We start from the raw sequence: 24,008 nt of genomic DNA, 5'->3' as shown, positions 1-24,008 counted from the left end.
GAGCTACGGCACTATGCTAAACAAGCAAATTTTAAAAGTCTTCAAGCCTATTTATGCACACAATTAGTTTTTCACTACTTGTAATACAATGCCTACCAGAAGCAACCCTAATATCAATTGCCAATTTTATACATGTCATAGGATTAGCCTACTGCCTGGAGATACTGGAAGAGGTCTTTTAGATAAACAGTTGGATAGGCAAACAAAACTAATACCATAGGCCAAGTGAAAGATGGCTTCACAGCATCGATCATTTTAATGCAGATTTAACAGGTAAAGCAGTTATTTAATCCTAATGACAATATAACACAGAACTGAATCCGAAAAAGGTAACAAGATTCATAGTCACGACAATTCTCAAGTTTGGTCTTTCTATGATGGAAAAAACTAAGCCACTCCAGATAGTTTCTTAATTATTCCCTCATATTATCTTCAGAGTCAACCATTCCCTCCAGCTACGCTCAAGGATGACAGAAAACATGCATAAAGAAGGTCAAGTTTCTTAGCTTGTAAGCCACATATATAATATTTGAATTTTTAACAACACTGAATGAAATTCAAATTATTCTTCTTAAGTCTTGAAATAGGCCTCTCTTTTGCACATAAACATGTTGCTATTGTTGGAAAGCACAGAGGAATTTAAACTAGAAACTCATCAACTTCTACAAATAAGCATTCAACAAAACTGAATGATAATGAAGATATTGAAAAAAAATCAGGTCAAATAATGGTATCTCAGAGATTATTTCCAAACAGTGCTAAAGCTGAATTCCACAGAAGGATGTAACATCCACAATGTCTAGAAAGACAAGATATGTAGTCTTAAGATCTTTCTGGTTATTACAATATGTTCATTCATTATGCATCAGCTACTATGTGGCTGTTTAAAAATGCCATTTCAGAAGAACGATCTCTAAATTCTGAGAAATTTGTCAGGGTGCTGGAAACAAGAAGGCTGTAAAAACCAACACTCTCCTTGAAGTTCACTGCCATCTAAAACCAATTCCAGCTAATGACCTGCATTGCTCACACAGAATTTTAAGGAAAGATTCTGATATTTCTGTAGATACCTTGATAATATATCTATATATCGATATCTATCTATCTATCTATATATATATAAATAATTTAGTGGGAAACACTATCTTACTAGTACATCATAAACATGACTTCCAGTATGTTCACTTTATGTCAGTGTGAAATAAAATGTCTAGAAATCAACATAAAATTAGATGTTTCTTAAAAGAAAATGAAATTTTAAACAAAGAAGGTCCATCAGTGACAAAAGTTTAGCGCTGAAACAGTATATTAGAGTAGCCATTTAGGTACTGTGCATGTCGGGCAACTATTAAAAAAAGAAAAATCCCATACAAAACCAAATCCACCGCCTTTTCAGAAATCTCCAAAATGTAATTTTAGTATTCAATTTTTAGATTGTGACTGAAGAGAGCTCAATTAAAACTTATTACTCATAACTAGGCTTGTTCCTGACATGTCCCATTAATTACAGAAAGTCAACAGCACTAAAATCACAAGAGAACTAACCTGACCCATCGCTTCCCAAGACTCAAAGCTATCGTTTTCCTTGTTTACCCCAGGCAGCTTTGCAAAAGCAAGATGACCTGATGCCCAGACACATTATCTTCAAGAAAGTGCAGAAGGACTAACGCCACCAGGTAGATACAAAGTGTGTGCTTCACTAATTCAGCATCCTTTGGCTACTTAGCCACTGGAGTAGTTTTCTCACAAATTAGACATTAATTAAAATGAAATCATCACATATATTAACTGCTCTTACGGTTTAGTTTTGAAAAGTCCCCAAAACCATTCCAGACACCAAACCACAAAGTCTTTCTCAAACAACACTGAAGGCCTCTCTAGTAACAGAGCAACTACCACACATTGATCTGCCTACAAATACACTTCGCTTGATTAAACAAACATCTTAGTCCTGAATTTTCCCCTTCTTGAATTACTGTGTGGTAAATTCCTTGGTACAGTCAGCCCATGAAAGCAAAGTGTGCACACATGGTGCTAGAAAAGGCACACGATCACACTCTCTCTCTCAATATTACCTCCTGTTATGAACTTAAGTTTCTTGCAGCCAAGTTTTTATACTTGTAATTCCAAACATTTTGAAGTATGTGCCATACAGATGAACATTTGTACTACCTGTCATATTTTGCAAGGTCATCAAAATAGCTAGCCCAGACAGGGGAACTCTGAAGGGTTTAGAAGACTGTCTTCTGAACAGCACTGACCTGCACCAGCTTTGATTCACAATACAGGAAGGAAAGGGCAGAAAAGTAGGAAGTAATGTCCTGGACGTCCAGCTGTTTTCATGTTTTAAGTGCTTGCTGTCCATAACTACTTTAGGACCTAGGAGCTTCTAGCAAACCACCTCAAGCAAGTCTTCCTGTTGCCGAAATAATCAAACTAAACTAGAAGAGTCCTATTTTTTGAAAGATCTTGGTAAACCTCAATGTAGTAACCAACCGAAATGTTCAGATCAGCTTGTTCTGCATCATATATCAAGAACACCAAGAGGTCCAGCTTTACAGTTATGAAGTATGGTGCAACTTCGAACTGCACAACATTACAGTACCTGATCCATCAGGTAGTGCCAGAAAAAGAGGATTCCCAGAATCACAGACTGGTTGGGGTTGGAAGGCATTTCTCGTGATCATCTAGTCCAACCCACCTGCTAAAGCAGGTTCACCCAGAGCAGATCGCACAGGAATGTGTCCAGGCGGGTTTTGAATGTCTCCAGAGAAGGAGACTCCACAACCTCTCTGGGCAACCTGTTTCAGGGCTCTGGCACTCCTCTTTCAAGTAGATCTCACATCTGCACAGCTTACTTTTGCCACACATACCAATCACATCACACTGCAATTACCAAAACACCTCTAATCTCAATGAAAACATTAATAGAGCACTATGTACTCTAATTTTTCCTGTCTTTCAGACGTGTGAAAAAGTGCTTTGGAGGGAGCAATGAAAAAGGCTAAATGTATGCACACATGATTCCATGATTTCTTATCAGCAATTAAATGCATACTAGATTGTCTATACATGACAAAAACTTCGTTATTTAAAAACCAAAAGAAACAAACTACAAACAACAACCAAGGCCCAAAGCAATCAATCTGCTCCACTGAAATAGGATAACATGCAGGACTCAGCTCAGGAAAACCCAAGAAGCACACACAGAGTGACGGAAAAAATACATACAGATTTTAAATTCTATACCAAAGTCAATACATGGCAGAGACAGAAGAGAATTAGACAAAATTGTGACATTTGTCTTTAACTTGTACCTGTACTCTGAGCCTGCACACACAGGCTTTCCAGAAGTACACAAGGAAAATAATCAAACCCACGTATGTGCATCTTTCTGTTTATATCAGATTTACATAATATGTAGGAATTCTAGGCATGAACTTTTGAAAGAGCTTGAAGCTATCAGCAATAAGTAACAATGATTTTGAATAAAGCTACCTCGGTCAAGCATATGGAAACATTTCATTAACTGATGCTGTAACTCTGAAAAGCATTTTATATAAAACTTAAAAAAAACCCAAACCAAACCAAACTATAAACATGGAGTTCAGTATATAGTATCAAGTGAGATACTATACAAAATAACTTTCCCTTACTTTTGTATCTCTTCCCTTTTCTTCCCAATTGCAGTATTCTGCATTTCAAAAACAACTTCAAAGCTAATGGTAAAGTATTTCTATTGCAAGATAAAATGCAATCCCTTCATTTCAATACACAATAAAGATTACTTTCTAAAAGCATAAATACATGCTGGTGATGGGTAAACTTATGCTGAACATTTAGTAAATCTCATCTTGTGCTTGTTACTATGGTATCTAAGGCCCTTAGAAGTTTTGGTAGCTTTTTTTTGGTTTTGTTTTGTTTGGGTTCTTTTGTTTGTTTTTAAGTGCTTAATATAGCTTTGTGAGACATATCAGAAATAAGTTTGCCAACTCTGAGACAGAATTGTTTTTCTAATCACAAACTACACAGGATACAATGTTTACAGCTCCATACTTGAAGCAATCTAGGGTAGAAAATGGAGGCCACGATCTACCAGTGCAGCACCATACATAGCTAATGTGAGTTTCAATAGTTCATACACAAGGTGCTTCAGAACATTCAATTTTCATATGGTGACACTAACCTGTCGTAAATCCTGTCCATGTTATAGTAAGCTTGCTCCCAATTTTATGTTTTTAACACAGCAGTAATGTCATATTGAAGAGGGACATTCATTATCACATGGAATCACAGATACTTTTTAAGTATTAAAAAAATAATATAATGTGCTGGTCATCCCCTGAGAAGTCATAAAAACAAATAGTTCATAGCATTAAATCAGGTCTCGTAACCTGAACTCACTAACGTGCTTCCTCCTCTCCCTGGGCCTGAAGCCCTCAGCCCGGCCAGGCGCGCAGGTGCAGCAGAACAGGACCTTCCTGCTTTTGTTCCATTTCGCTCAGAATTGGCACAGTTATTTCAACCTGGCACTTTCCTTCCTGACTCATCCCAAACACATAAACAAGATTTTCCAGGGCTAATTCAGGACAGTCGGCCCATACCATAGCCATTAATTGCTACAACAAAGCTGAACCCTCCCTGTAGCCCCAGTGAAAACTGAGACAAGCCAGCTAAAAGCTGCTGCAGTAAAGCACAGATGGAACTGAGGGAAGGTAAAACAAAAAACAACAGTTTTCCCTAAAATTCTCTCACATTTAGTAATTTTTATTTGTCATTTGGTATACCACTAGAAGCTACAGTCACTCCTACTAAGCAAAAGAGTATAACATTCCCTAGCTTGTCAAAATAAAATTATTAAAGTCCGTTACCCACAAAACTCAACACAAACCTGTGTTTCTGAAAAGCAGCAGTTACAAGAGGGGGAAGGAAGGAGAAAGGCCATTCCTGCTGCAGCCTCCTGGACACAATTAAACACTGCCCTTCATACAGAAAGAGTTCTTTCACCATTTCTTGCCAGCCATTGCTCTTTCCTCAGGGGGCGATCAGTTTAACCTCACTAGACTTTTTTTTTACTTATTTCATGAGATCTTCTAACTCTCCAGCACAGAGCTCCCAGTGAGCGTTCCCAATTCACCCAGAACACCCTACCAGCAGCCAGAGATGCAGGCAGCTACAGGGCACTGCTACTGAATGCCATGGCATTCACAGTTTGCTCAAAAATCCTCAGAAAAGAAAACGAAATGCTAACGTTGATCATTAATTGAACCAACCAAACAGGAACATGAACACACCCAGAAAGCAAAACTTCTGGCAAAGGAAATTGGCAGGAGTTTTTATTGCGCTTATAAATGATGCAGTCAGGTCATTCTGCAACCGGCCTGATGAAAGGCAGGAGAACGGAGACATGAAACAACTTACAGTTCAGGATCATGTCAAGCACATGGAGCTTCTCAGGTGCTTGGAGGACTACAAGAAACAGAAAATGCTTAAATACCAGACTTCAAGACTAAGGGGAAAAGGCTGTTTTTACAGTCTGCAGACATGAGGCTTTTCTCCAGATGAGGAGAATGGCAGCAAAAGGCAACATTTACTCACAAATGGGCTACTAGATCCTAAAGCTAAGTGTCTCTGACACTCGTGACCAAACAATCAGTTTTCTGGTCCAGCTGAGGTTTCTTCTACAGAAGGAAAACACATACACAAACACCTTAACCATAACCCTTTTTTTTTTTTTTTCAGTCAAACCCGTTTTTCCTTTATTAGGTCCAACGCCACATCACGTACATTGTGACTCAATAAAGGAAGAAGTTCTCTCAAATAAGGTAATATTTTAACATTTGTGTCTCCAGGCAACTGTGTACAATCAGGTAGCATCAGGAAAATGCTCGAGTAATGCACCGATAGTTTATGCTTTGTCCAACCCCAGTTCCTCTGGAGACCAGGTTCCAAATCCCAATCTTTCTTTCTCTCAAAGGTTACAAAATGGGAATTTTCTCCTTGCCCGTTGCACACCTAAAACAACTCTACAAGAGTCCACATGTGGCATGATGGCTGCTGAAGTAGCTCACATGCTTGCAACCCACTTACAGCTGCACCACAACTGGGGCAGTGGGATGGAGAGTCAACACAGGGACCAAAGCCAGACAAAACCCAGCTGTCCCTTCTGCCAGGGTAACCCCCAACTCCCCGAGCACGAGCACCCCCAGAGAGTTTCCCAAACATCAGCACAGGCCAAAGGAGGAAGTGGAACACCCAGCACCAGGAAGACAGGGCCACAGCAGCTCCACGTTAAACTCTCCTTATCCCTGTCCTGACAGTGTGCTTCCACATGGAAAAGAAAATTGATCACAGTGCTTTTCTTGATAATCCAGAGGCAAATCTACACCAGCAGTGAAACTTAAGCTAGGAGATATTTATGTTCTACAAGAAGGTAGAAAGGAAAAAAACAAAGAACGGAGGGGAGGGAGGCGGGGGGGCGAGAGAATACCCACCCACACACAGACAAATAAAACCCAAACCAAAGGAAAACCACAAACAAATAAGCAGACTTGCTTATTTGTGTTGTGTACCTGCACAGGGTGTGCGAGACAGAAGAGCACACAATGCAAACTTACAAAGCTACCCTTTAGGAGTGATGTGCATGGGCAAAGCACCCTTAACATTTTTGCTACATAAAAGGGAAAATTAAGTTACTTCTGTAGGAAGCTGGGCAGCATTTCTAACATCTTTACATCCCCATTAGTAGATTCATCCAATGGATCCAATGGTGAAGCCATCAAGATAGATGACCATCTTATTTTGAAGACTATTTTATCTGAAGGTCTTATTAACTTTCTGTAGTAAAGCCTGCTTCTAGAAAGTGATGAGATGGCCAATTAAAATATCCAAACTGATAGCAATACATACTCATTGATGCACACACGTCCTAGAAAAGAAACCCCAGAACAGGGCAGTGCAGCCTCTGTGATGTTTGAGGATCATGTCAAGCTATGTTTTGAATGAAGCTACCCAGTATTCTGAAGAATTTTCTAATGTTCTTTTGCCACACAGCTTTTAGGGATCTTGGAAGTCTAATCTAAATGTCATGAAGACTCATCTTAATATTTCCCTTTGTAGAATAAAGTACATACAACAAAAATTTATCTAAAAGTAGTTGAGCAACCAGTAAATGTTGAGAATTAGAAGAGGAAAATAATGCATGGATCTACAGCAGATCAAAATGCCTATCCCATGGCCTTCCACTGGACCTGCAGCCTTTGGGGAGGGGAAGGGAGTCCTCCTTGAGCTAGGAAGCATGTGGCATGGCCTCTTGCACTACAGCATACTATTAATAGCTTAGCTTCTTCAGCCTCAAGGTTTGATAATATTTTCTGGTCAATCTCTCTACATCAAGGCCTTCTGGTGTCATTAACAAGTCTTGTCTCAGAAGACAGAAGTGCACAGTGCCTACTGGACCACACCTGCTAGGGAGATGCAGTTTTAATGTTTAAGCTAGGACATAATCAGACTCAGCATTCTGCAAACACTTTTTTTTTTAATAAGCATTGATACAAAGATGGACTTTGAGAAGTAACGTATATTTTGGCATGGGAAAACCAGCCACCTTTCTAAGAAAAGGAAGCACCTTATATGATGTAGGACGCTTTTACCAAGGAGCGGGCGCTCAAGCAGCGCTAAGGTTCCACGACTTTGTCTACAGAGAACACTCTAGCAGGGTCTGATCTGATGGTAGGAGCTGTGGGCATCATTGAACATTGTTGGTCTTCTGAAAGTGTAAACCATATTTTAGATACAGAGCAAGATTATGATGATGTACTGAAGCCAGCTGGTATAGTGGGACATGGTGAACCCAAAGAAAACAAAACCAAAAAAACCTGACACGAAGTAAACTGAAGAGAATCTTCTGCTGAGTGCCTTCTGCCTCGTTTTTCATGTAATTGTTAATTAACAGATCAAATAAAACATCCTCAGTTGGGCTATAGTAAGTATTTACCTTTATATGGATAATACTACACCACATTTCAACTTAGCAAACATATTCCCAACTCTGTACAGATTTACAGTTATCTTTAAGCTGTCCAAACATTGTATGTCACTTGGACCAGCTCAGGTCTTCAAAGAGTGTGCTCTACACAGAGCTTGGACTATAATATCCTCAAAGTCCCTTGTTTCTAAACTCATGCAGCCACCTATTTTAATCTGTAGAGTTAAATTATTTATGATCACAAGCTATCACAATTTAGCACTTCACAAATATATGCAACTAGGAACCTAAATTGAAAAAAAGGAAATAAAAAGCAAACACAAGCAATATTCCTCAAAGATTTTGCGAAGTTTATAATACAGCTAGAAAACAATAATGTATTTCTTTATATGCTTTAAACTGGCAGATACAGTAATACGGCAGATAATGAACACTGACAATTGCATATATACCCCAGGTATCTGTCAATGTACTGAATTCAAACCATAAACAGAAATCATGTATGAATATAGCTGAGATGTAAAAATCCAAGCACAAGAAAAAGAATGAACATAAATGAAATAATCTGTGTTACATAACTCAGCAAAGGAAGTGAAAGAAAAAACATCAGGGGATGCAAAGAAAATACTAAAACCAACAGCCGCTTTATTTACTCAGCCCATTAAAATAAAAAGGTAAGAAAATGTGGAAGAAATTATGTACATATATACTGATGAAGCTTAAGAATACAAGTCAAAGAATCTACAATTAAAGGGCTGAGCAAAAACTAATATGTATTCAAAATGAATACAGTCATTAAAACAGACGGCCAACCCAACAGCAAGGAAAAAAGTATATATATATTTTTTTTTAAAAAAAAAAGGAAGTATGACACTCTCTTTTGAGTCCTTGACAATCAGCAGGTGAGGAATCCCAGATCCCCAGCTATGGTCTTTAGATATTACCCCAGCCTGCAAGCTGTCAAAGTCAGACATTTCCATACTTCTTTATCTATATGGTGAGGTACAGCAAATAACCAGTAGCAGCAATGGTGGCCTCCAGACCACGATTAGCAGTGGCAATCGTTGGTTCTGTCCTGAGCTGGGCATCACAACAGTTTGGATAACACTAGAGCAATGCGTCTTACAGTCTGGAAATCCCCAGTTGAGGTGGCTTACCTAATCAGATGCCGTCTCATATTAAAACAGGAATTAATTTCTTTCGGTCTTAAGAAGGAGAAAGTCAGTAAAGCAGACAAGTCACGGGAACCCAAGGACAATGTCAGCAGGTGACAGGGATTATCAGTTTACCAACCAGCAACTGGGACTCCATCCTGAGAACCTTAAAGGAGAGTTATCCTTATACAGATTTCAAATTGATATCACTGAATCATTACGCCTATTCGGATGGGTCAGACAGCAACATCATATTCTCTCTTCTACCACCAGCCTGCCAAGGGTCCCTCTCCCACTCACGGTTCTAAGATGCTCCTTGCCTTTTAGGAGATAAGGAAAGGCACAGCGCTGTAGGAGACATGATCACATATCCCCTTCTGCAATGCTGTGATCCCTACATCATCTTAGGCTCACCAGGAACTTCATTTATAATTTTTTTTCCTTAATTTACCAAACTAATGAGTACCTTTCCAATTCCAGGGGATGCGAGCTGTTGCGTTAAGTATCTTTCCTATTTCACCACACACCTAACAAATAATATATTCATTTTCTATCATCTTCCTACCCCCAATAGCTGGCCTGAAATTAGGCACAGCTTTCTATCTTTCCTCAAAAATTACCTGGAGGCAAATTTAACTCCAATATATGACAACTATACTACCTGCCAATATACTTGACAGTCTCCCAGTTCGCTTTTTCTTGTCTTTTTTTTTTTTAATTTAAGAAAATGGCTCATACACCATTAATATTTCACTTTATCATAATAAATTTAGTCTAATAGTCAAGTGGTATGTTTAATCCAGCTTCTTTAGTTTAGTAATTACTATGTGAAGGGAACGAAAACATACAGATGGATACAGGCATCCAGTTTGTCTCTTCTATGCTACCCCAGAAGGCTCGACACCACACACTTTGAAAATAATCCTATCTAAACAAAATATTACACATTACTAGGAAACTGATTTAATGAGTAACAGTGAAAAAGCTTGTACACAATACAAAAATACAAAGCTTTAAAAAAGGTCAAACAAAAATAAAATACTGATTATTATTGCTGTTGTTATATCTTGTTATATTTAGAAAACATTGAATTTGATTTTTATATGAGCGCTATATTTCTCCCGTCACTGGATAAGCAGGAATACCTTTATTAAAACAAACTTTTAAATGCAGTTTTTATTTTATCAGTCTACTTTGCTTTGCGAAGGTTGAGGGATTCAATTTCCCTTAGCCTGTTTACAAACACTACTGTAGGCATACTTTCTCTAATAATTATGTCTTTCAATGACTAATTCCAGCACCTATATTAGATCAACCCTCATTGCTCATAACTTTCTTTAGATAAGATTTCTCCGGACTATGCAGTAGATGGAGCAAGAGCTTCATTGTGAAGTGCTTTAACTTCACAAACTCTCTTTGTCCATGGGCCATCTTATGTCTACAAGTGGAAGAAAGAACTCTCAAAAGCAGACAGCCTTGTTCATTTAATGTCCTATTAAGAAAAGCAAATTTGAAAACCTATCATTCATATATATACCTGGTAAATACTACTCAAAAAAAGTATTATTAATATTTTTATATACATCTCATTGTATCGAATGATTACAATTGTTATTCCTTGTAGAGCCTGATCTTAAGGAGAAAAATACTAATTTAGTCCTTCACCAAGTAATGACACTTTGCTGATTTTCTTTTTTTTAAAAAAAAAAAAAACCACTGGTGGACAATCCAAAATTGCAGTGGGAGAAAAATCTGATTACAGTTGGAAAAAATTACTAAATAAAAACCCAAATGCTTCAAAGAATTCTATTACCTTCAATCGATAATACTATCTGGAAGAGAGATATGAGTAAATACATTACATATGTAATCCATTTGTGGAAAACAACCATATCCTCTGTAAGAGCTCAATGTAGCATTTAACAGGCTAAGGTAATTTCCACAGCAAGAATCAGACTCTTCTTAATGTGCAAGATTCTCTGAACTTTTAAGCTATGCCTCTGCTTATTTTAAGTAATGACAGAAACATCTAAGAATTAGGAAGATACTTGTATACAACTGAAGCCAAGCATGCACTCTCAAAAGGAATTTCAGATATTTACTGTTTATGAACAAGTAATTTACACTGCTGCTACACGTACTGCAGTACGCCCTACACTTTGCTTTCCCTAATTCTGCAATTCTCGCACATTAAATTCCTCGTGTATCTACTACGTTTATGAAAAAAATCTCTCTCTCTACAAAGAACATTATAAAATTGTATGGCCTTTCTAAGTAATCATTATAAAGCTTTGGTTACTCTCTGCTGCTATCTGAGAAAAGAAAGCACAGTTAACTTTACTAGGGGGGAGGGAAGGAAATGCAGAGAGAGGAAAACAGTGTCTGACATGTATTTAAAGTTCTAACAATCTTTCTTGCTAATAATTTCAAGAATAGTCCCCAAACCAGAAACAATTCCCCTCAATCCACCCACAGCAAAACATTTCTTCACTCCCTTTAGCTTAACAATTCAGATTATTCCCATAATAAAATGCTCCTTGGGATTCATACAAAAGGATATTTATTTCTTGAAGGATAAACAGAAGCTACAACTACATAGCTTCAGTAAAGCTTTGTATTGGTTTTGCTTATGTCATTAAATGAGCAAAACTGGAAAAGGTCCCAGAAAGAGTGAGAAGCATAAGGAAGTCAGCAACAAGCACATAAGCTCAAGCACAAAAGCATGTTAGTAAGCAAAATGTGAGGGAAAACAAGGTGGGGGAGAAAGAATGGGATAAGATAGGAAATTACAGGTATTAAATGGCGAGCAAGTTCATGAACATGGGTAAATACACTCACAGAAAGATGGATTTGGGAAGCATGCAACAATAAAGCTGCTGTGATGGCAGGTTACAGACTACTGCCAAGTTTTAAAATGAAATTGGTCAAGTATTTGAGGGACTAAATAAGAAAAATGGTCTATGTGATAACCTTTAACATTAAGATGACAAATAAATGGCCTTTTCCCCTCTGAAAAAGGGCGCTGCTTGGAGACAAGCAAAATATGTTTTTATTTTTCTTTCTTTCTAAGCATTGGGTTAAGAAGGAAAAGAACCAACAGCAAGGAAAGTAGGAAGCAGGGAGGAAAGCTTCCAAGAGAGCTGAAAATAGCATTCTATCGCAGTGACTAAGGCTGTGCCTCCGCTTACAAGAAGGTGCGTGTTTTACTGCATCACGAGAAAGGCGGGGGCCCTTCTACAGAAGCACGGCGGAGCAGAAGTACTACAGGTTTTACCACGAGGTTAGCCTTGGGTGGGAACCTTTACAGCAAGCCCTGATGGAGCCTCATCTATCCAAATCTAATCTATTTTCTCCAACCACATCTGTTTAATGAAAGATAACACTTCTCTCTAACAACCTTGCCTAATTTTGTGTCTGCTTGAGATTTTAAAAGTTATCATGCACTACTATTACTTTATAATACAAAAACAATAAGACATTGTCACGAGTAATATCGCTCGCTCTTGCAAAAGACTGCCATGGGTTATCAGGTAACTCTGTGTTCAGCTGTGTGAACACCCATGTGCTACACAAGTGCTTTCAGACATGAAATAAAGTTCTGTCTAATTATTCAAGCTATTCATATCACAACTATGTATGTTTAAAATACAGTTCTGCAACATTACTGGACAAACCTCCTTATGTAGAATCCATTAAAATATATCATAACTTTGGATATCATTATCTGCTCTCATTAACATGATTATTTTCCTACTTTTGTGGATTCTAGGTACCAGATGTTTAAACATAAAACAGGATTATTACTCCACTTACTGTCAACACAACACAATGGTCATGGTGAACAAGGCGGACACTGATCTGAAGTCATTAACATGTCTCATTGTCTCCTCAGTACAACTCAACTATGTTTATCAGTCCTTACCCGGGAAACCATTAGAAGTATGAACACACATGTCATGGTATTATACTCACTGGGCATCCAAAATGACTGAGCAGTTTAAAGAATGTTACACTGCTTATTTTTTTCTGCAAGTACTTCTTTAGATTGGGTAAACGGCTTGGAAATTAAAACCATGAAACTATCTAAAGCTTCCTGTAACCAAAAGTCCTCTCTCTGATATATTGCCTGTCTTTTGAAGAATGCAAGTGTGAAGAAAAATAACCCTTTTTTTCAAAACACATTGTATTACTGTATTATGAATGTATAGGTCTTACATTTTTATAAAATGTTGCAAACTTGAGATAGTTGGCACAGAAATGGTCAGGAGTCATTGGTACAGAACACTCAAGTCTTCACAGAAATCACCTTGACAGTAAGCCATGCTAATGGTAACAAAACAAGCGAAGCGCAGGCAACTTCTCATTGTATCACCCCCAGCCTACACCTAAGGTGTCCCACAAGCATAGGAACAGAAAGATGAAAGAAAGAAAATTTATTTTTCCTTGATCCATATACAACAAACAACAGAATACAAGAACTTGAAAACACACAGACAATGCATTCATTCCAGCAGAACAGAGAGCCTGCTTTCCACGATGATTTAAGTGATGTAAAGTGACTGTCGATCAGCTGTCCTGATAAGACTGAGAATTTCAGAATAACATCATGATCTTCTGTTCTACAGAGATATACAGAAAACATGCACTCTTGGCTTTTACATAAATACAGTCTATTGATCAATCATTACAGCCTAAGCTGTGCCCCGGCTTCAAGAGCATGTCCAGCTTATTGTTTTAGAGGTTAATTGCAGCCCAGCTGAATTCAACTGTGCACACGCCTTATTATGACTGTGAACATGCGCCTTTCGGCATAAGTTGCATTTTCTTTGAAAGCCTACATAAAGAAATCCCTAACAAAATGCTCATCTGAAAACAAACAAAAAACACAAAAACGCACCTTCTTTTGCAACTGCTATCTCAGTTCACAAAGAAGCAGGATTATCATAAGCACAGAGAGTGCTTTCCACTGCTTGTGCCTTAAACTATTTTGCCATGATAGCTACAGCATGTTTGGTCACTACTTAGAAAAAATAAGGTGAAACAAGCACAAGGAGACCTGCCTTCAGAGACAAAAAACAAACAACATCATCTTAGTCTCTTGCAATTTTTAACCTTAGATTCACTAGGATGCACACCAAAACTGCCTAAGCTGCATCATCACATACAGCTACAAAGTCTGAAATTGACCTTGAGATCTCAGCAATCTTTTAGCTTTAGTATTTTACTAAGTTATTCGCAGAAAAACAAAAGAGAAATTTTCTTCCTTAGCACTGATCAAGGAGAACACAAAAACATGTTAACAATTTAACAGGCTTGGTAGCTGATGTGGAGAAAGAGCTTATTATTAAAACTGAGATGCAGTTGCATTACATTCATTACACTGAATGACGTGAATGTTTTGGTGAAACCTGCTTTCATAGTTTTTTCAGAAATATTCAACTGTGGAGAACACTTCTTAATTTACCACTACCTAGAGAGAAGTAAACATTTGAAAATGAAGACCCAGAAAAAATTATGAAGTCATAAAAAAAAGTCCTAGTGATTCTGAAATTCCAGGAAGATTTAAAAAAAGGGGGGTGGGAGACAAGTAAGCAAGCATCGTGTTTCCAACAACAAATAAAATTAATAGATCATGTTATGACGGCAAGATAAATAAGCTCAGTTTGAAACATGTCACTGTCTGCAGCAACTTACAAGTAGTGTATTTAACCTGGAGGACAGCATACAGCAAAAATGTATATTTAAAAAAAAATAAACACAAAAAAAGGTCGACGCTACTAAAAGATAACATCTAAACAGAAGTGATAAAATGCTTTCTCTCTCATATCACAACATGTGAAAGGTTTGCTCAAACTCTCAAGTTGTTAGTAGGCCAATTTGTAAGAAATCCACCTTTGGGCTTTATTTTCAGCATAGATTTCCAGCTCCACAAGTATCTCTCCTTTTTACAAGATAGTTTCTCAAAGAATCTGCACTAGTGGAAAACAGTGTTTAAAGTTCTCTCTCAAACATTAAGAATAGGTCTGTATTAAATTCTGAAACCAAGAAAAAATTCTGCAAGTGCAAATACAAAGCCCTGATTGAGAACATAGTTTAAACGAAATGGCTGTATACACACATAAAAGAAAAAACGGATTTCTACTTTATCTGTGTTTAAAATATTGATATCAATCAGAAAAAGCTCCCTCTGCCAAGCAACAGCAATTGTGATGGTTAAAACCACAACTCTAGTGGAAAGATTAATTTCTAAATACAATTGGATGCTGCAAGGAAAAACAATCCTGCCTTTACTGATGAACAAAACATTTTAAGGGCAGAGTTAGAAAAATTAAAAAGTTATATTCATATAAACAGTACGTCCATGTGATCAGGAAAATATGACGGTAGAGACCCCACCGATAACAAGGCTCCATGGAACATAATCTTCTTGTTCTAGTTCAGCGTTTAACTCCACTGACCATGTAAGTAGTTTTCAGAATGCCAACTACAAACAATCCAACTTGATGTTCACCTCTGAACCTCAAGTGAAGTGAAACAAGCAGTACAATCAAACTGCATTAACTCTTTCTGAACTTCAACACTATACGCCTATATGGCTATATTTACATTGCCTAGAAAGAACAATGAAGTGTGAAGCTACATTCTCACTCATTTGTTCCAAAATATTTCTCTTTACCAAGAGAAAATGAGACTGAAGATCTGTATCACCTGTGCCATGACTGAGTTACACAGAAGGTTAACTTCAACATGGATAACCTGCTTCCTAACAAAATGAACCCTGCTCTTTCTGTGCATAATGTTCTAGCTAAACATGTGTTTCCCCACAACCTAGGAGCTTGCCCAAGACCTGAACAAAAACAAAACAAAAAACAGTCTGCACAGAGAAAACACAAACCTTCAAAATAAGATTAGGAGAACATGCCCTGTTCTTACCATTCAAACAAACATATGACCTACTGGTGTATTTATGATAAAGAAAAATAATCTTACAAGGAAAAAAAAACCACAGGCATTCTCCACTTTGCTAAAGCCCATCTCCTGTGGATAAGAAAGATACAGCTGTACTCTTGAACCCATAAGGCTTGGAAATTAGGCCATTCTTCTGCTTAAGGCACTGAAAGAAAGAATTCTTGTCAGATACTTTCTCCCACGCCCCCTCTGTCCAAATCAAAACCATGTGTTCTTATTGTGCAAAAGCAACTCCAGAAGAAAAAAAACACAGAAATAAATTAAACATGGTATAATTACTATAACCCTAACCTGGCCACTCCATTCCATCCTCTTACCTCTTACCCTGTTCACTTTTTTTTCCTCTTTAAAAAGCAGCTGTCTCCTTGTCTCCACTACCAAAAAGTCATTCTTAACCACACCCACTTTAGCTGCCATCTGAGACATCATCCTCCGCTCGCCAGCCTGCAAATGGGCGTGTGTATCAAAACTATAATTATTTGTATGATAATGAAGCAAATCACATGATCATAGGTCACTGTATTGTCCTTAAAACTTCCTCTGCCATGACATCTCTTAATCATTCTCATATGGCAGTGGCTAGGCAAGATAAACCACAGTTCCCACATTCCTCCTTGACTCCAGCCAGTGTTATCCAGCACTTCTGCCTTGCTTGGTCCTTCTTCTGCCATAAACATGCAAGATCTCTGGAGCAGAACTGACCACCTTTCCCATGTCTGAAAAGTGCAAAACAAAATAGTACCTTAAAACTTAGCTATGTGGGTGACACCACAAGACAGACAAACAGTAATACCTTCATAAATAATAGTAACACCTCGCAAAGATTAAACTTCACTTACTACAGAAGAAAAAGTATTCTTATGCCAGACTAAGCAGTCCTTATGTCAGAAAATGCAAATTATAGCATTCTCATTTTCATTAATTTTACTAAAGCAAGTAGTATACAGCCAACTGCGAGTCTTTTCTTATACACAGCTCCCCAAAAACATTTTAGATAATATACTGATGTATTTCTTTTATTTTGCCTTAAATCAGGAAAACCATTCCCCAATTCAATGACATGACACAATACAACATGAAGGAAAAACACAAAAGCCCCACTTTCCTCAATCAATACCAACCCAACGAAAGCAAAAGAGCAGCCAGTTCAAAATGTTTGATTCCCATCTCTCTCCACCTCAGAGATAGGAAGCTCAGATCATCCAAACTAATCCCAACTGCAAGTGTCTGAATGCACTGAAACATTACCTACCACAACCTATGTAAAATGTTAAGTATTTACAGCTTCCTCTTGATACATGTACGAAATCAAAACACAGGAAAATTATTATTTTGAACACTTTTGCCTCTCACTTGAAAAAAAGGAAATCTGGTAATAAGCAAAAAAATAATCTTCACTGCACTGTGTCCTCCCAATAATTTCCTCAAGTTTCCCAATAAACTGTTCAATACGAATAAGGGCAATCATACTCTATTTTTTTTCCCTTAAACACAGCTTTTGTGAAAGAAAAATAATAATTCTAATGAAAAATATTTATGGACATATGCTAGGAAAGTTAAACATAGCACTGGGAGACCTAAAGAACAGCAAAAAGTAAAAGAAAAGGGGGTGAATTTCTGTAACATGGGCGTATCGGTTACACACATACTGACTGTTTAACTACAACCGTTTCCTTCCACCTGTCGTTTGTGCGTTGCCAGCGGTCCCTGTACCTTTCACTCCAGCTTTCTGATAGGACCTTATCAAGTAATCTGCCGCATGATCTTCTGCCTTCTAGATTATTTTCAAAGGGCACTGTGGGTTAAAAGGCGCAAAGAACGACAGAAATATGCACGTTTTTCACCTGTCCTACCAGGAGCTCCCGTAACTCAAGGAATGCATATTCTTATGATAGGTGCTATATCAAATTACTATAATTTTTTTTTTTAATGACAAGACATGCTTAAATACTCACTGAGAAGAGCATATGTTGAAATTGTATTTATTTTCTACTTTAAAGAGCATGGAAAGTAGCTGCCAAGAGACAGAGGGTGGTGGTGGTAGGATAGCTCCCCATGATTTCATGCAACGGCCTCACGCCACGTGCAATGCACAGCTGGATGTGTATGTAGGTTTGTACTCAGAACCATCAATCAGCTTTCCCTGGGACACAGAGCTACAGTCTGTCCCCTGAGAGTCACACAATGGAGCAATATGGCTGAGACAGCCACGTGTATGAGACAGAAGAAAAGAGTGCTCTCCTAAAGATCACCATTAGCTGCAGAACTTGGGAGAGCTTCACTAATATATGTACTTGGGAACTGGAAGTACCAGGACAAAATCACTCACGTGCACACTGCTCTTTAACTCCTCATTCTTTCCAACAGCTTCTCCCTTCTACCACCTCAGTTACCCAGAGCTCACTAGCTACACTTTGTGTGCATCGAGACACATCGGCACAAACACTTCTCTGGCCCATTATTATTTATTAGCAGGAGGAAGCACATTAAAAGTAAATTAAGAGTCTCACCTCACCCTGGCAGAGTCCATTTTAAACCAAGGAATGCTGCTGTTTGGAAAATCAGTAAGAGATCTCCTCCTCCTCCTCCATCCCACATTTGACACGCAGGAGCAAAAAGTCGTACGTAAGGGAGACCACAGGTGCCAGAGAGGGTCTCCCAAGGCTCCCCAGAGGGCAGAAGCAACCACCTCCTTCAGATACCTGCTCCAAAACCCAGTAGATGCCATAATCATGACAGCACTAGAATTACTTTGTGCAGAGATGGGAACTTACTACCACAGAGCTCTTTACTGGCAGATTACATTCATTAGTATTAGGTTACAGACTTATGCTAAGATTTTCAGGAGCAAATCTGCAATTTTCAATATTTTGATATCCTTTACAAACTTGGGGTTTTTTTACATACCAAATGCACCCTCTGAAATAATAATAATAATAATAAAAATAATAATAATAATAATAATATTAATTATGATAATAATAATAATTCCTCACTTATCTCTAGGTGTCAAAATAGAGCATTAAAAAGTAGCGTAATATTTTCTAAATGAACTACTAAGACTTTAATTGAAGTCTTCATTCTATAGAAGTTGATGATGTGTAAGAATATTTCCATTAGCTTTGTACAAATGTAATTTGCAAGTCTTATGTGCTATATTACTAGATATGCGCATAAATATTTCTTATCTCTTCCTGTCATCTATCTCTCCTCTACATTCCGATATATATTTAAAATGGAGATTCATGAGTAACGTGTATCACTCAAACCTGGACTTTGTCATTTAATTAAATCTAATATTTCATTTTTACCTCAAGGACTTGCTTTTCTTCTGACACTAATACAGGTCTCATCAGTCCACAAAAAGTAAGAACACAAAGTGTACCTATTTGCTTTAAGCTTTAACTAGTAACCACACTGATACGAAGACACTAAGCCAGGATTTTAACTATATTATCTCATTTCTGTTACCTTTGCCTTCCAAACCCTCTTCTCATATTCACTTTTCATTTAATATAATTTGGTAACCTACTCAGTAGACACTGCTGCTTTGGCTTGCACAGTAACAAACATGAGCTCCTACTGCTGGCCAGAACTTTTATAGATTAATGCAATACAAACAAGCATCTTCTTCAACCCATTTCAACCCACCAGGCCATCTTCCTTCGTTTCTTACTGGTCACTTTCCACTCAAGTAGAAGTTGGATGTGATTGCACACGCTGAATTCCCTACAACTCCTTTTTTCTCTCCTGCACCTTCTGCCACCTTCCCAAAGGCAACGAACGATATCTAGCACACATTCCAAACATACCTCTCTAAATATTGGTCCCCACACTTCAGATGAAAATTTCACACCTCCCATGCTATTTAAATAATCACCACCGATGGACAGGACCAGACATGGTCCAGAACTTCACGATTTCTCAGGTACCACATCTATCATAACCAAGGCTGCAGGAAGACCACCACAACAGAGCACAACGCTGCTTCTGCTCCATCAAGTCCAGGCGGAGCAGAGGAAAAGCACAGAGATGTTTAAACAGAATACAAAGGAAGATACAAACAATCAGCTCGGGAACTATCAAGGACATGACCACAGCTTTGCTCAGACGCAACACAAAGCAAAACAGAGGAAGGAATACAGTAACAGCAACGCCGGGGACTATCGTCGAGGTGCAAACCAAACAAAGAGCAACTAGGACTGAATCCCAGAGAGGCGAGACAGGGCCTAGTGCCAGGCGGCCAGAGAGCCCAGGAGCGGGTGCCCCGGCCCAGGGACTGGGGTGCCTGGCGTGGGAGCCGGGTGAAGGCAGGGCAGCTCGGCCTGCGGCCCCGGAGGCCTCTCCGCGGCGGGGGACGGAAGCCAACCGCCTGTGTGCGCCTACAGCCAAGTACATATAAGGGCAGCCCGGCCCGGCCCGGCCCAACAACGCGTAGAAGGGGATTGCCCGTCCGCCGTGCGGAGCGGCAGCCGCCTCCGACCCTGCGGGAGGCCCGGGGCCGCGGGCGGGCTGGGGCGACGTGGAGCCCAACGCGCCGGACCCGCCCCAGCAGCGCCGCATGGAGGAGCCTGAGGCGCGGGCAGGCGGCGGTGCCGGCCCGGCGCTGGGAAGCGCCCGGCCCGCCGGGCGAGGGGACGGCCGCGGCCCGCCCACCCCCCGGGCACCTGGCCTGGGCGGCAGCGCAGGCCGGGCAGCTGCCAGGTGCCGGGGAGAGGCGGCTACGGAGAGGACAGCGGGCCGGGGAAGGGGCGCGGCGGAGGGAGGCCCGGCGCGGTACTCACGTTCTCCGTGTCCCGCTCATTGACGGTGGGCAGCGGCGTCCGAGTGGACATCTTGTGGGCCGCAGCGGCGCCGCGCCCGGCGCGCCGAAGGGAAGGCCGCCCGCTCTCCTAGGCCGCGGCGGAGGCCGCCGGCTGCCCCCGCCGGCAGCCGGGCGCTCACGGCGGGACGCGGGGCCTCCTGCCGCGCTGCCGGCCCCGCTAGGCGCCCGGCGCCATAGCCTCGCCCGCCCGGCCGACCCTCCGCCCGCCGCGCTCCCGCCCGCCTCGCCGCCGCCGGGCTTCGCGCAGCTCGGCCGCCGGCTCCTCCTCCTCCCTCCTGCCCGCTCAGGTGAGCGGCCGGCAGCGCAGGGGGGGCCGCGGCGCCTCCTCGCAGCATCCGGCGGCGGCACCGACTCCTCCTCCTGCCGCCGCTGCCCCGCGCTCCCTTCGCCGCCTCACCCCTCCCCTCCTGCCTGCCCCCGCCCCGCCGCGCCGGGCCCGGCCCCGCCGGCCAGGCTCACCGCCCCGCGCCGCAGGAAGGGCCGGGCGGTGCGGGCGGGCGCGGCAAACGCGGGCTGGGCGGGCGAGCGGCCTCCGCCGGCGCCACCGTCCCCGCTGCCGCGGCACCCGTCCGGGTGGGGGCCGGTCGGGAGGGCGCGTTGGGTGCGGGCCTGGTGGAAGCGGGTCGGGGCAGGTGTGCTGCTTGGTGCGGGAAGCCGAGGGGAGCGGGCGTCCCGGTGAGCCCGGGTCAGGGCCCGGCGGCAGGGCCGGCTGCCGGGATGGCGGGAGGCTGCACTCCCGTGGGGCCCGTCCCGCGTCCCTCAGGCTGGCGGCTCCCGGGGTGGCTGACAATCCGAGCCCCGCTGGCCACCGCCCTCCTCCCGCCTGAGGGACGCGGGACGGGCCCCACGGGAGTGCAGGGGCTCGCTGCGGCTTGGCGAGCAGGTCTCGGGGACTCTCCCGTTACCAGGAGCCGGCCTCGGAGAGGGCAGTGGAGCTGCTCTTTTCCCCTCCCGCACAGGTCGCAGGTTTTCTGGAGGCTCCTAAAACCCTGTGTCAGCATCTGTGTAAATCAAGTCGTTTATTTGTCCGCCTGAGCCAGCCAGCCTCCTTTACCCACTTGAAGCTGAAATCGGATCAAGACGACTCGGTACGACACGTCCCTCTGCTCGTGTCCGACCAGCACACGGTCCTCAAACACTGAACTGATGACCTCATGTACTTAAATTAGAACCATACATGCATTTTTGTCTTTGAAAAGTCACTAGTTTTTACATGACAGCAGCTTTTGCTATAAAACCAACTAAACCGCTCACCAAATTCTAAAAGTAATCTGTAAAAATAATAATAAACACCTCCCCTGCACCAAAACCGAAATAAAAACAATGTGCCTGAATTTCCATTGCAATATTTTGACATATTTTTTTACAGCTGAGGCTGTAAACATCTTCATAAGTGCTGTTAACACAGTCCATGTTCTGAAAGGCCTTCCATATGAAAAGTACTTTGGAAGGCACTTGGTCATATGTCTGTGTCCGGGAGGCCCTTACGTTCTTGTGAAAGGTCATGGATTGTCATTTATTACCTATATTTATAGGTTTTATATATATGTGCCTATATTTCTATGTAAACACACTAAACAGAGTATTTTTAGTTCTGGCTGTGCTAGTTCTGGAGTGATTCAGGAGGTGCCCCCAGCTCCTCAGCGCTGGTTAGCCAACAGTGGGGTTCTCCACGTGTCTGGGAGAACAGCTCTTCCTGTGTAGCTGATGCAGGCACAGGCAGAGAACATCCCCACATTGTACAAGCCGTGCGACTGGACTCGCTCTTTGCACATTCAGCATCACGTTGCTCTGAGCAGGCGTGATTTGTCTGTCTGGTATGATGGAGGTTCCCAGCTAGTCCATGGCCCAAAACCTCCTAAATCCTTGCAAGGGCCTCTGTGACCTCCTGGCTTTCTCCTCACATAGCTGTGGATATTACAGCTGCAAAGGAAATTTCCAGGTCCTTCATTTTCCTGGGAAGAAAATCCAAGATTGGGTTTACTTGGGGTAAACAGACATGGTCTAGCCAGCATGCCAAAACAAGTTTGTTGACAAACTGGATATTAACCCAGTTTGGTTGCTTAGCTCATCAAAATGCATTCACTTTTATCCCAAATAAGAACAAGGCTGTGTCTGGGGCTCTGCGTAGGGCCTGACTCTGCAACAGTTACTTGATCAAAACTCTTGATGCAAGCCAGTCGTGGTATGGATTTGTGTACGTGCTTGTGGTCGGAGAGGCGTGTAAAATCAAATGTCTTCTAAATGTGTTTAATGGCACCACTAAGAGAAAGCTTAGAAAGACTTCCTGCCTTAGGATTTGAATATGTTTTGGTCAGTTATTCGTAGGAGAATGTTGGTTCAGCAGAAATTAAAAGTGTAGTAATGGAATAATTCTTGTTAGCTGAAGATCGGCTTTGCAGTTGTTTTGGCCATAGTTGCTACTGTTATCATCTTCTTTCACATTAATAAGGTCACTCATTCATTTAATAGCTTGTTTTACTTTTGTTCGGTTATTACTACAGGCCTCTCGTTTCCCCGAGTGAAAAAATGCGGGAACTGAGGAGCTGTGTGGAGGAGAAGGTAACCACAGAGATGGTCCTGTCGTCCCCCAGCTGCTCTCCAAAGAGACAATACAGACAGTGGGCAATGGGCTGAGTGCCAGAATGGCCTGGAAGAAGGATGCTCCAAACTGTCTGAGGCCTGTGCTAAAATCTGCAGAAAGTTATTGCTGCTTCAAACAGCATTAAGTCCTGCTTGGTGCCAGTGTGAGTCAGAGAGCACCAGCAGGGCTCAGTTGGGAGCAGCAGCACGGCTTCTGTGGCTGTGGAGGGGTGCAAACAGCAGGCAGCAAGGGAAAGGCTGTCATTTTGGGAAGGTGGGAACTAGCAGGAGTGTTTTGCTTGGGTTCCATGTTTTGAGGGTCTGGAGGAAGCCTTGGTTCCTCATAGCAGAAGTGGAAGGGACAGTCTTGTATCAATAGAAAGCTCTGGGCAATGGTTGAGATCTTTTACCCCAAGCTCTGAGAAACCTGCACAGGCCCGTGCTTGAGCCTGAGTGAGTACCAGGTTGTTTTGTTCCTGGTTAGTTGTTC

General features: G+C 41.4%; 1 protein-coding gene across 7 annotated transcripts in view; it reads right to left on the bottom strand.

The window, feature by feature from the left end:
* The window catches only part of MARK1 (microtubule affinity regulating kinase 1), a 59,413-nt gene extending 37,893 nt beyond the window's left edge, over window positions 1-21,520 (bottom strand). For all 7 annotated transcript variants that reach the window (XR_013921956.1, XM_080341528.1, XM_080341532.1 and 4 more), the window contains exon 1: window positions 20,895-21,520. Coding sequence is in view for 6 of the 7 variants with exons in the window: in XM_080341528.1 (XP_080197654.1) it covers window positions 20,895-20,945 (51 nt within the window). In the remaining variant the exon portion in view is untranslated. The remainder of the gene's footprint in view (window positions 1-20,894) is intronic.
* Window positions 21,521-24,008: the final 2,488 nt, after the last annotated feature.

Source organism: Nesoenas mayeri (genome assembly GCF_963082525.1).
Source record: "Nesoenas mayeri genome assembly, chromosome: 3".
Classification (NCBI taxonomy): Eukaryota; Metazoa; Chordata; class Aves; order Columbiformes; family Columbidae; genus Nesoenas; species Nesoenas mayeri.
Note: the sequence above shows the minus strand (reverse complement) of the source record. Positions and strands in the feature narration are given on the sequence as shown.